We start from the raw sequence: 15,185 nt of genomic DNA on the forward strand, positions 1-15,185 counted from the left end.
ACACTATTTTTTAAGATCATTAAGTATTTTCGCTGTATTTTGATTTGATAGTGAACAGGAAAAGGAAGTTAACAATTTATTTTCAACACAACTCGGAAAATGAAGAGGGCGATATATGATAACGCTCTTGGAGCCATAAGAAGTAATGTAACCAGTTTGGCAACATTTCATATCAGTCCATAGAGCAGCGTAATTGTGGAAGCATATCAAACACAAGTATAACTTTTATATGGTTGATATTTTATACACGATTGATATTCTTCAGAATATGAAATAGATAAATCTATCTATTTTTCTTTCTCCCCCCCCCCCCTATAAAATAACTCTCGAATCACTCACAATCTGAAGCTTTTTTTTACCAAAAATCAGTCCTAATCTCATATCAAATGTTGCGACAAGTATCTTTCAGAACATTATTATTCGAAGATAATTTTCATTAAAAATTTGTCTTTAGAGGTTATCTTTGTAATTATTGAGCTTTTTAAATCATAACTAAAATGCTGAGGAACTTATAATAGTCCTCATGACTTGACGAGTACGCAAATAAAAATGTTGTTTTTAATATCTCATATACAAAGAGAAAGAATTGTGATCGCCAAATTATTCGACTCGTCGATTTTGATGATTATCCACATTTTATATCTTTCAGAGTTGATAAGACATCTTTTTTAATTATGTCTTCTACCAATGCACATGATAATCCAAAAAATGGAGCGAACACTAGAAAAATGAAATACCATTTGACGTTTTTTGCTATGAAAATTGTCTATTTCAAATAATGGACGAAATATATCTGAATAAGATCTGTTATTCTTTCCTAGTGCATATGAAAATAATATCTCAAAAAAAGGCTATACACCACATAGATGAAATCTAACATATAATTGTTATCGCTAAAAATGTAGAATTTATGAAATTTTGAGCGAAGTCAGTCAACGAATTCACTGTGTCGACGGTCCGTCCGAATATGATAGGAGTTAGATACGTGGAAATGGATGCGTGCTATAAACTTATCAAAACTATAAACTTATTAATAAATTTTCTATATACTCAAAAGAAAGAAATCCAAATTATTGATTGTCTTTTCTATATTACGAAATTTAAAACAAAAATCAAATATTATGAAAATACAAAGTAAAGCTTAAGGGAAAACAGTCCTGCACATTAAAGCAGAGTAACATTCAAACATTTTATTTAAATTCAGCTAAACTGATGAAAAGGAGAAAAATCCTCACAATTAGACGGATCATTAATCTTTTTGTCGAATGCTATATATAGATTGAAACATTTAAAGCAAAAATAAAACTGCACCATCATAAAATACAACAAAATCAAAAAAATAATAAGTATCAGATTCCTTGTTCGAACTTCTTAATAGGAAATACGATACAACGCTTAACATTTTTTTTTTTTTTTTTTTTTTTTTTCGTTAACTAGAATTTGCAAAGATTGCAGCTGATCTGTGAAAGCAGTAGATCAGTTCAGAAATAAAAGGCACTCAACAAATATCGGGTCGTATATTTTGGTAAAGTAATCGCCTAGATTACTGGGCACTATTAAATCTGGCGCAAATTCTTTAAGAATATTGAACAATTTTCTCAGAATCTACCAGAAGGGTCATGCATTTTCAATGAAATAGTAGCCGCTCTTTTTCAACCGTCCGCATACAAAAATAAACTGTTTCTCATTTTCTTGGCGATGTTTTTTTCTTTTAACTGATGTACTTATTTTTCATCCTTCGGTTTTCTCCATTTGTTCGGCAGACAGGGATTTCCATTTAAATTTCTGGATACCAAAGTGGGTAGAGGGTGGGTGGGGAGATCCAGGGAATACGATACACCTCGACTGCGGATTGGGAAGCATGTGTGGTGATTTTTTTTTTTTTCTCTATTCCCGATTTCAAAGAATGGTTCTTTTGAGAGGAAACCGTGTTGTTCAAGAAATTGTAGAATAAAACCCACTTCTAGAAGAGTTTTAGATTAAAATTTAATAGAATACAAAGAAATCTAGGGCTTCCTGTTACAGCGGTTTTCAAATGTATGTTGTAATGAAATTTCTTGTTTCGTTCTTTATAGTTGCTAACAAATACGATTTCTAAAACCAAATACAAATTTTCTTTGTGGTTCAACGTACTCATTGGATAAGAAATTATATTAAAAAACGTCGATTAACTTAAATAAAAATTGGATTAAATTAGGAAATTCCTCGTACGATTATATCATGCAACGTAATGATAAGGAATGTACAAGTTGCGTGAAAAAAACAATGCATTCTAGAAAGTCAATATTTTCGAAATACTTTTTTTTCTGTTTTTATTTATTAATGAAAAGATTATTTATATATAGGCTGATGCTGACAAATGTAATGTTGAAAATATGCCGGCAAATACAATGCTGATAAATGTAAAAAGAAAACTGCCTTTCTTTCGGCCTAACTGTTTCAAATATTCAATCGAGAAAACAAATATATTTATGACAAAGAATTTAACTCGAGATAAAGAGACTCAATTTAAAAAAAGGAAGAAAACGTCATCTATAGTAGATAATCCACAAAAGAAATATATAATTTGATGATCACATCATGAAAATTATTAAAAAAAAACACGAATTTTATTGATTTCTAAGGAAATAATTTCGCTAGTTATTGCTAAGCATAAAAATTAAATTCAATAATTATTAATTAATTAACTTGAAGATGAAAATAAAGAACCGTCAAATCAAATGAAAAAAAAACCATTGATGATATTTGATGAATATTCATTAATATTCAATGAATATTAAACAATATGTGGAGTTATAATAAAAGAAAATAAAGTAAAGACAGACTTAAATATGAATTGCCGGTTTTTCAAACAGTTCTTCAATACCTAAAAGTTAATAAAAAAGTGCAATGGTGTTGTAACGGCTCAAATATATCTCATATATTTTATATTGTAAATATTTTACTTCATTTATTAACAATGATGAAATGTACATTTGGCTTGATATTCGGATATTTTAAGATATTCGGATTTGCTTCAAGATATAAAAGAAAATGAGATTAGAAATTTATTTTTACAATTTTATTTTATTTATCTATAAGCCTTTTCCAATACTTGAAATAAAAATAATAGACAAACAGTTAACTTACCAACCCATTAATCCAGTTTTATTAGACAGAAATCATTGATCACTAAATAACTAACATTGATAATAAAATAACTGCAGTGAATTCGCACCAATCAGCGATTTTTAATTCCATAATGTATTCAAGTTCAAAACTTTTTTTTTTTTTTTTTTTTTTTTTGCTGTTTAACATAAAAATAATTATATAAATGAACGAACTATTCTAAAACAGTAAAAAGCAAAGTTGCTAATATAAAAATCTACTGTTTATCCCGTCATAATATATTTAGGTTTCTTTTGTAAATAAAATCTTTCTACTAGCATTTTCAGGTTGATTTGCGTCTTTCTTTATTCATTCGGCGAATTATCCGCGAAATGCTCTCAACCGCAGTTGCCGTCACCGAACTCAGCGGATAATCACAGTTTTTACTGCATTTTAAAAAGTGGAAAGACAGAAATAATTTAAATTGTTAAATTTAATGATAAAAATATTAAGCAATAGCGAAATATATGATGAAAAAATCTAATAGTGAGGCATTAAAATAATAAGCTACAAAACGTAAAAAAGGTACAACTTTTAATTCATCTATAAAAAGTTTAACATATCCTACATATATGATTTTTGTGTAGAGTCGGTTAAACATATTTTGATTTAAAAGAAACTCTTTTATTAAATTAACTTCATAGGAGCAATTGAATGTTATCATGCCTGAATCTGAAATGGCGGACAGAGACATTCAGATTTGGAAGAAAATGTATATTTTATATTCCTTTGAAATAAATTATAATTTCTGAACACAAACTACTTGTTTCACAATAACACTGATTCGGTATTAGCAAATCCCCTTTTCATTCGTAATGCAATACATTACCCTTTCGCATAAAATGCATGTATTAAATGCATTAAATGTAATGAAAAGCATTTCCATTGGGCTCAAAAAATAAATTTGTTTCTTTTCTTTCAGCAAAAATAATCGTTCAAACAAAAATTATTTATTTTCCGGAGAATGGGAAAAAAAAGTGAAAATAACATTTCAAGCTTGAGATAGCCTAGTGTATATGCGAACTAATATGGAATTAAAGAAAAGGAAGGGGGATAAAAATCAGTGCATTTCAATTTACATGATTTTGTGATAATAGTATTACCTAAGTTTTTATTTTTCAATAATAATAATAATAAAGTGGTAAAATTACAATTAGGTAAGTAAAAAAAAAATTATATTTTATTTCACATAGAACTAACTGATTTTCTTAGAATTGATTCTCTTTCTTCCCAACATTCTTTTTTAAGCCTTTAAAAGGCCATTTTTTTCTAGTCATATTATGTTAAAATATTTTTTTGGCTTGAAATTAGAATAAGGAAAAAGATTCATTTAATTTATTAGATAAATTTAATTTGATTAATTAATTAGTTTGGTTAATTCATAATTAAGTAACAAATCAAGACACATCATTTTGTGTGAGATAAAGAACTGAAGTATCTTAGTTTCTGTTTTACTAAAACAAATTGTCAGAACTTATGCCAAACTACATAATTTCATACAAAGATTGATAAATTTGGTGGGAAGCATACTTCCCACGGCCCTAGAAAGGGTTAAATTATATTTAATTCTAAGCATTTTTTTTTTTTAAATTTTATTCATATATATTAAGCAACAGTGTATTTGCATTTAAAATCTGGAAAAAAGTGTCATTAATAATAAAGGTATTTAATGATATCTTGATTGCATTCATTTACATTACTCGATTTCGATCAGTCGTCAATCTATTGTCCTACACTTTAAATCTACAGTTCAAAATCGGCTTCAATTAAATGATTTGTAATAAACCGCCTCACTCATGTGACAACACTGCATGCATCACTATTCCGATTGTTGCACAATGTTAAGATTTTTTAGGATAAATGCATTTTTAAATATCTCTAGAATTTGATAGTTTAGTTTTATTGTGCTTTTTTTTATCTTTAATAATAATATGTGTATACCATAATTCCATATTTGCAAATATTTTTCATTTAAATCGTCATCATTTACTCCCCTTTTTAACGATGAAATTCTTGGAAAGACATTTTTTCCAAAACTATCTTCCATAAAGCAGCTGCATTAGCAAACTTAATTTGAAAACTCCCCCCGTATATTAAAAGAGGCTCTATTAACAATCATAGTATATTGCTAAAAATATTGTAAAATTAATGTACACCTACATGTTTTGGTAATCGAAGCCCTAAAAAAATTACTTTAAATAACGTTCAGTAATTTGAAGTAATAACATAAAAGTACACTATTTAAAATAATAACGTAACCTTTACATAATTCTGTTAACTGAAACAAACAATTCCGTACGTTTTACAAAATGAAACAAATATACCTTTAAAACTTTAAATGTATCAAATTATCAACATTTAATTTTTAACTGAACACTAAAAAAGTGTATTTCTAAAATGAATAGTAGTCAACCATTAATTAGTAAGACTGTTTTACGAAAAATAAGATTTTTAATCTTTAATTTTCCTCAGTTTAAAAGATATTCAATGTTTAGTAATGCTGAAAATTTTCATAGAAATGTATCGAACAAATCACTTATTAAACACTGTCTTCATGTTATATTTTTTAGATAACATTTCTTTCTAAAAATGAATAAGAATAAAAAAACAACTGATTAAAAAAGTAATTGTGTAAATGATGTGAAATGGTTAGTATCTTTAAAAAAAGAAGTAATTTTCAACTATTATGTACGATTAAAATACTGGATAATGAAGAAAAATACTTTTGCTCAGAATCAATTTAATGCCCATTCAGTGCGATATTTCTGATATCTATCAATGAATGAAAATAAGCTACAAATCAAATTGGAATGAATTAATTCGAAATGCACAGCAAAAACAAAAATAAATTACGAATAATACTCGCTTATGAACATCTTTTTAATTAATTAAAACTCATAAATTGCTAATTTGTTTTTAATGGGAGTTATTAATGAGAAAAAAGACCAAAGCGCAATTAATGCATTTTTCAGTACAATCAATACATCACAACTGTAAAAATAATGTAAAAAAAAAAGAAATTAAATTATTTTATGAATTACATCTTGAAAAATTAGATTAATTCAACATAAATTAAATTACATTTAAATTCATTAAAAAGAGCGCGGGAGGGTTTTAAATCAATTATGCGGAGAATTTGAAACATCTGTTCAACGTTGTGAAATAGAAAAAGATATAAACTCATATACATACAGTACAAGAGAGAGAGACGAGTCATTTTGGTGAAAATTTCTTTATAAAGTTGAAATAAAACTGTTTAAAAAAAAAAAAAAAAAACGTCAGTTTTTACTAATCTTTTTCCTAGCATAAACATTTCGAAATTTGAATAAAGATTCTAGCATTTTACCACGCTTTAATTTTCTCTCACACAGAGCATTTCATTAATTAACTTTTTTTTTTTCTTGTTTTTTCACTAAAGTGAAAGGATCAAAGAGCAGGCACGTTCTACTCATATCTACTGAATAATGCACTATGCTAATTCATGTAAAAACATAAATAACTGTCAACATAAAATGCTCTAAATAGACAACTGTAATTTAAATTCTTTTAATTTCTTTTTCATATAAAATAAATTCAAATCAGTTCTTGTAGAAAGTAATAATAAAATTAATATATCATTATGTCAAATTTAATAGTTTGACTAAAAACGAGTAAGGCAAAAGAAAAAAAAATTCTTGCATTTCTATTAAAAGCACAATAATTTAATGGATTTTATCTAAACTTGCATTTAAGCTCATGAATACGTTCATTACAGTTCATTCATCGGTTTCATTTCAGTAAACTGGAATTATATTTGTAAATCTACGAGTTAGTCATTAGCAACTCTCTTCTTCTATAAGATGGGAAATAAAAACCGCCAGAAAAATTCTATCGATATGCTGCACGATCATTCTATTAAAAAATCGTTTAATTAACAGAGAGATGAACAAATGTGGCCCTTTCATTTATATTTTGAGATATGTGACTATGTTCGAAATTAATGTTTTGATAAACGCTCTAAATAGTTATATATTAAATTTTTGTATAAAAAAGGATTGAAAAAAAGTTAGGAACCCAAAATAAATCAGTTAACTAACAAGAAACTTTTTTAAAATGTAAGCTTTTTTTTTTTTTGGCAAAAAGTAAGTATGAAGCAAAATTCTTTTAGCTCAGAGGTTTATCAAAAGAATTTGCTTAACATTTGACAGATAACTTCCGAAATATTTTTTAGTTCATGAACTAGGAAATATAGACTTTATTTCTATCCATTCTTTAAATAAAGAAGTTCAACTGATAAAAAGCATGAAATTTGCATTTTTTTTTTTTTTTTTCCGAATTACTAAGCATTAAAATACATGTAAAATATTTCTAAATGAATAGATTACTTAGTCTCTAGTTCAGAAACTGCAAGACAAATTGAGAAATTCTCATATCAAATTTGAATAAAAATTATGCATTAGATTTTAATTTATGAAGGCTTTTTCTAAAAGATATTCTAACAAAGATAAGAATTTCAGGAAATAGTTTTTAAAAAATGTAAAACAGCATTAAAATGTATATAGATGCAAATATAAAAATCAGAGTTTAACTTTCCTAAAACTGGACTTCGAAACAAAATTCAAACGGTTTTTAGAAAGTTATTGTTAGTGTTGAAAAATTTAGAATAGCAAATAAAAAAAATCATATTTTCGCAAAAAACGACTAATTAACGCAGTTATCTACCTGAAAAATCACATCTACTTCTTGCATTTATAAACTTTTCCCGATTTCTTATTTTTATTTATTTTTTTTTTTTCATAATAAAATGGCTGAACAATTTCTAGACATTCCATAAATAATGTGCGCAGATTTAACAAAAAATTACTCTAATTCATAAAATAAAATTTCAAGAATTAGTCGCTATAAAAATGATAAAATGTTTCCTTAATATTCATTTTTCTTTAAATTTTTATCTTTAAAATGAATAAAAAATATACCATAAGAAATATTTCAATATTATAATATCCCTCTATTGTTGCTTCTATATTTTACAAAATTAGATTTCAAAAAAAATTTAAACGCTCTTCAATAGTATAATATTGACAGAATTTCAAAGCAAGAATCCAGAAAAAATAATTGTATAATATTTTATGATAATCAAAACAGGAGGCCATTTTTCTACATTACGCATTTAGTGGCAAGTTCTTGAAAAAGGCAAAAGAAAAAACTTTTCAGATTGCTTCACTGAGATATGCTCAGTTTACTTTTTCACGAATGTTTACTCTTACTAATAAAATTCGAATAATTCTCAATATAATGATATTTAAGAAGGTTAGTAATGAATTTTAAATCCAAATTATGTTCTAATTTTTTTTTTATTTAAAAACTCACCATTTTCCCGAAATATGCCCTTTTATTTGATAAAATAACGTCACCTATCAGCATCACCACATGGATATGATTAGAAATTGCATAGCGATGTAAAACTGCTGTAAACTAAATTAAATAAAATTTTATTTTACAATGAAAAAATTATGAATTATGAAATACAATGCAAGAGAAAGTTATTTGAAATCAAAAATTACAATTTAAATTATTTTTTGATGAAAAAAATAAATTCCAAATTAATAAAAATGGAGTTTTTCTTATTCATTTAATTCATAAAATTCTAAGTTTGATTATTTAATATTCATTTGGTTATATTATATCATCAGGTAACCAATAACACGAATTAATTATAATTATTTAATTAATTATAATTTGATTATATATTATCAAGTTTTGGTAACATGATATTCGTTATCTAATAAATATTTAAGAAATTCAAAATTCTTGGAAAGTTCTGACGCAAATACCTTCATCATCCATCGGTCAATTAATAAAATCGAATTTTTCTTGTTTATAAATAATTTCAGAAAAATAAAAAAAAATCTAGAATGTTGCCCCCCAAGACCATCGTTCTTATAAGTCAGTTCACCTCCCATCTGCAATAACTATTTTCTCCCAACAAGATATACATAAACAAATTAAAACGTACAAATCACTAAATAAACAAAAAGGATACATACCGACGCTGGTCTTCACTGGAGGCGCACAACACATATCCATATACCTGCAAGACAAAAAACACACTTCTAAATTCTCATATCTTGTCGTTCCAAAACAAAATCGACTTCACCGAAGTCCATCCAAAACAGTTCGCGGAGCGCGAAAGAACGTGCACCTTCTCTGAGCAACACGGCGTCGAATGAGTTTGCCCTCAACTTGCAGCGTTTTCCACGCCTAGCCGGGATGGGAAGAGGGAGGGTGGGGGAATGTCGTCATCCCCTCAGGGTGGGTGGAGCGTAGTGAGCAGGGTCTTCCCCCTTCCTTCACACCCATACCTCGACCCCTGAGGGAGATTTTCGCCAACAATCCTTCTTGAAGGACTGGACTCGCAAAGAATTCGGTGGGTTCACGTCTGCAGAAAACTTGTCGTTTGCACCGCGCATTGTTGTGTTTCGTAAGAGATGATCACGTAATGTTGCACACTGGTTGAAAGACAAGGGGGTGGACACAGAAACCACTGACAATTGACGAATGAATGAACACCGATAATGACGGTTTTTTCTATTCCGAGAAAAGGAACGCTCAGCTCAGGCTTTGCAGGTGTTCGGTTTTTGCATGGAGTTAAAGAGCAGGTGATGCTACAGTCGAGTTTACGCACAAGGCGTTTCGTTATCGGTAGTCACTGTTGTGACTAATAAACACTAAGTGACAAATGGACATGTGGCTGTAATCTGGGGTGATGGTTGTTAATCATCGTGGAACGGCGGGAGAGTGAAAAGTGATTGGAAAATTCATCGTAGGTGGTCGTCTCGTAAAAGTTCGATATGAAGGCAGTGATGAGATGATTTGAAATTAATGAATATGGATTGAAATATACTTAGGTAAGAAAAAACGTATTATTTACATGAGAAGAAAGCAGTAATTTTATCATCTTATTTGCATTACCATATTTTTCATAAACTAGCAAGCATCGGATACTTTTCAAATTGATCAAAAAGTTAAGAATAAAATAAAAAATTATAGATCGAAATCTTTATTTATTTTTTTATTTTTTATTTCATAGCGCATTAAATTGGGGAAAATGTAAAAAGTGAATTCTTCTTCATTAGTCTGCCAATAATTTACATTTTCACAATAAAATGAAAACTATTTATTTGCGTTATCGTATGCTTATTTTCAACTTCAGTTTTGGTCTTTACCTTTTAACTTTATACTTTTTTATATACATCAACAATGAATTTCTATATCAGAAAGTAAGATTTATATAGAAGTAATGATATTAGAAATTATTTTAAGTTCCTATTCAAATTTTTCAAAAAAAAATTCCCATCATCTATATTTATGCACCAATACGTCACAGAAGAATCAAAATCATATAAATGAACTAAGTAAGTTTGCGTATTAACAGCATAAGTATATTTTAAACTATAGTAAATTAATTAATATTCTGTCAATTAATTCACAGACAAAAGCACACTTTAACCTCTTAGAAGCGAAAAAAATGAAGCATATACGTGACCAAAACACAATATCTATTAAAAATGTACGATATTTTCTTTTAGTTCCTTTGATGTAGCTTGATACACGTTGTTTTGATTATTAAAAAAATCCTCATTATGAATCAAAACTTAAAATTGATCATATATATATAACGAATTTTAGCTGTGGACGAAGATAGAAATCATGCCTACACTCACATTCAGAATAGTTTTAATTATTCTAAGGTAATAAATAAAAAAACCTACTATTATTAATATGATAAACCAGAGGCGTGCGATAGCAAAAGGTAAAGCAGGAATCATCTTAATTGAAAACAAAACAATAAAAAAAACTGTATAACATTTTTTTTACATTATTTATGATAAAATATCATTGAAAAAGGTGTTTGGAACCAAGAATCTAGCGGAACTTCGCTAACTCAATATCCTCTGCTCCTTACTGTTCTTTTTTTTTCCCCCTTTTTTTCAATACTGTACAAATAATCATGTAATGTGACTAGACAATTTAATTTTGTTATATAAACCCAAGGGAAAGATATTCAAACAAACAAACAAAAAAAATGAACTTATGTTTAAGGTAATTGTTTTAATTAGAGCAAATCTACGAGAACACTTCCACCAAAATAAAGCAACAAACGGGTGCTAGTGACAAATTTATAAGTCGTTTATGGACATGCGCCTATCTTTTCAACAGCCGTCCATCAAGTTAACCAGGGGTCACAAAGAGTCAGTAACAAGGTCACTTGAGGATTCCTGTCTCTGACTAAAAATAACTACTTAATCTAATCAAGTTAAATTGGCACACAAGCTTGTTGTAAGTATACTTGATTTTACAGTGAATCTTCGAGGTTTCCTTTGGCACAAGACACACTTAAGGCGGCATCTTCTACATTCTAATGACAGACCGCCCACATAGTTCAACAGATTAGCCCGTAAGTGGGTTTGAATGAGAATTCGACGTCAAAGCATTCAAGAACTCGCTTCATCTTATTGATGGAGGTAAATAGGCTCTGAAAGCGGCCCATGACCCTTTATGAGATTGTCTGCATGAAGACGCCATGCAAATATCTCGGCAGTGTATTAATATGTATTAGAATCATTAAAATGTGGCTATACACCTGGCAATTATCAAGACAGCATCTATGGCTGCTCATTTTCCAAATTATCACCAGCATGTGCCACAAAAAACATAACTTTTTTTTAATCCAAAGGTTCTTGAATTTGAGTGAATTTGTTCACCTGGATTCAGTGTAAATTAGTAAGATAGCATCTATGGCTTCACATTTTCCAAATTATCATCAGCATATAGCACAAAAAGCATATTTTTTTAACCCAAAAGTTTTTGAATTTGAGAGAATTTGTTAATGAATTTCAGAATGGTAAGTGATTACTAACAAATATCCTTTCAATTGCTTTTACGATTTATTTACTTTAAGAACGGAATTTTATAGTTCTATAAACAAGAAGTATCGCTTCTTATTTTGATTTCGATATTTACTTTCCTTTTATATTATACCTTTTTTTGTTTCCGTTCTTTTTTTTAAGTGGCCAAAGCAAATGCAAATACAAAAGGATGAGATATAACTGACTAGGGAAACTTTTTTATAATTTAACATATTAGAGGTCATTGTATATGAAATCACAATAAATATTCAAGAAATAAGTAAAGCAGACAATGATATAAAAAGTTATGATATTCTATATTATATTATTGCTGATATTGTTTTATATGCCCATTAAATCGTTTCCCAGTCGCATGCAATAGCTTTTAGCCAATATAAAATGTAGATGGAAGTTTTCTAGTAATAAAAATATTTCAGTTGAAATAAAGAATTTTTTTTTCTATTCTTTAAGTCAATTAAGATGTTGCTGAAAAAAAACTGAATTTTGGACATTCGCTCGGTGCTATCAGGCATATTTACTAAAATAATCTTGACACAATAACATTCTTAACAAAAATAATTCCAAAGATCAAAATTGATAGAATTATGGAGTTTTAAATTTTATTATTTTCTGCGCATCAAAGGTCGCCTCAAGGAAATAACGTCCATTGATCGGTGAATCTTAGTTTCAATTTGGTCGCAGAAGAGTGGAACTTTTTCATTTTAAAATGTCAATATATCAAAAAGATTTTACTAAATATAACTAGTAGTCCGAAGGACTGTGTAAAAAATTTAGATTTTAGTAGTAAGTTTATTGACGCAAACAAAATCATTCCTTAAATTTAAAGTATTTTTTTTATTGGAAGAATGTATTCTAATGAATGTATTCTAAAAGCTTCAGATATAAGAAGTTGAGCTATAGTTGCAGTGGACAAACTGATTAAGAATTAATTAAAAATAAAATATATTAATAATTTTATTTTTAACTGTATTTAGAATGCAATATAAAAAAAACTGATTTTATTCATATACATTTAAGATGTTAAAACTCTTGGCTAGCACTGATTCTAGATGTAACTTTGAAAATAGGAATGTCGAATAAACAACCATGAATGTAAGATAATAATGAGGCATTATACTGATGCATTCAAAATTAAAAGTTAAATTATATCAGTGGAAAATGTGTTTATATAAAAAAAATCAAAAATTAATGAAGCATAAAAAATTCAACAAAATAAAATTTCAATTTTCCAAATGAGAATTCAAATTCATAAATCTTTAATTTTTAAAAAATTAACATTGATATTAATTTCTTCTTTTTTTCATTGACATTTTAACACTAAGAAATTTCAACTTTGATTATTTAAACATATATTTCAACTTAAAATTGAATCGCTGAATCAAAAGGAAAAGAAAAAAAAAAGCATTTGATAATAACGATAAGCAAAAAAGTTATTGAACAAACTGATGTAATAATTGCAATGACAGAATATATATACTTATATTTTACTTCCTATTGATAAGATAACATCTACGAATAATAACGACAAAACTATTATTCCAACAACACTTATATCCCAAATAATATTGTAATTAATTATAGAACATGCATCGCGCAAAACATTCATCTCCAATAAACCATGAACAATTCAACAATATTTCCAAAGACAGAAGCTACTCAGTTTAAAACATCCACTCAATAAAATGTTGCAAGGTTGTAACAGTCATAATGAGGCAAGGTTGAAAAAGAGAAAGCACTCGGTCTTTGTTCCGTTTCAATGTTCCATTAAACCTGGAAAGTTTATTTCCATTTGTTATTGATCCCTTTTATGGTCAACGAATACAAGATGAAATAAAATATCAAAAAAGCACATTATTTTCGTCTGCAATACTTCATGTAAAAGGATGTTGTAAAAATATGATTATTGGATTTCTGTTTTGAGATTTTGTAACTAAAGGATGTTATTTGCTTTAGAAAGAAGGGTTGCAGAACTAAAAACATTATATTGCATATAAGCCTTTACTTTTTATACCAAAAATTGTTTACTGCATTTTATATTTGGAATTTCAGATAAAATTACAACTGTTATTCTGGAATTTGGAAATGTTTTTATGATACACACACACACAAAAAAAAATTCTCAACATTGCTTTCTGTTTTCGTAAACATAAGGCAAAGAAATAAATTTACCTTTTTGTATAAAAAAATTTGTAATTTATAACGCAACTCGATTACCTATGCTTGATTTATGCACGTCATTTTATTCTTGATTTCGTGTTTGTGAATTTTGAATATCCTATTTTAAATTGCTGTATTATATTGCCATAATTTATTTTATCAAGCAAACAGTAAAAATACTAATATATTATATATTCAGCAGTTTAAAATAAATAAAAGCGTATATGACAATTATTTGCGATAACAATAATCTACAGAACAGATGATCTATCAATATCAATTTATTTTGAAAATCGATATCAATTTACTTATTCGGTCTCTTTGCTTCAAATAAAATGCAATGCTTTGAACTATTTACAGTTTTAACCAAACAAAGTTTACACATTGTCATAAACATTGTTAACGTCTAATAGTTATAAACTTTTTTAATGAGTCGATTTATTCACCTAAATGTCACCGTACATTTCAAAAGAAAATATTAAACATATTCTTTTATTTATTGTCTTTATTCATTTATCTGACTCTAGCCATTTCTTTAGTATAAACAGAAAATTTATTCAGATATACGCAAATTATTGTAAATATTATTAAAAAAAACATTTCTTTAAAAAAAAAGAATTTGTTTTAAAAGAAAGCAATAAATTATTTCCAGAATTATCATCGGTAATAAAAGGACGATGCTTAGAAAGATGGTAATAAGAAACTGTCAATGGAAAAAGATAATTTTGTAACTTTTAGAGAAATTTCAATGATACCAACTGCGAATTATTAGTTGTATAACAGGAAGTAAAATAATTTTTGAGCACATTTGTCTTTGTGTGGATGATTCAGAAGGAGAAAATTAATTATCATGATAAACAGTAATATAATCATAAATAAATACACAGAAAAATCAAATTTTTAATATTTGTTTTCCATTTCCAAAGGTTTTCAATAATCATACATAAAATGTAAGTATTAACGATGCATGTT

At 27.5% G+C, this 15,185-nt stretch overlaps 1 protein-coding gene across 10 annotated transcripts in view; it reads right to left on the bottom strand.

The window, feature by feature from the left end:
• LOC129965741 (latrophilin Cirl-like) overlaps positions 1 to 15,185 on the bottom strand; it is a 716,323-nt gene that overhangs the window by 309,437 nt on the left and 391,701 nt on the right. For all 10 annotated transcript variants that reach the window (XM_056079881.1, XM_056079880.1, XM_056079878.1 and 7 more), the window contains one exon: positions 9,174 to 9,217. In XM_056079881.1, coding sequence (XP_055935856.1) covers positions 9,174 to 9,213 — 40 coding nt within the window. In that variant the 5' untranslated portion in view covers positions 9,214 to 9,217. The remainder of the gene's footprint in view (positions 1 to 9,173; positions 9,218 to 15,185) is intronic.

This window comes from Argiope bruennichi, chromosome 4 (assembly GCF_947563725.1).
Source record: "Argiope bruennichi chromosome 4, qqArgBrue1.1, whole genome shotgun sequence".
Taxonomy (NCBI): domain Eukaryota; kingdom Metazoa; phylum Arthropoda; class Arachnida; order Araneae; family Araneidae; genus Argiope; species Argiope bruennichi.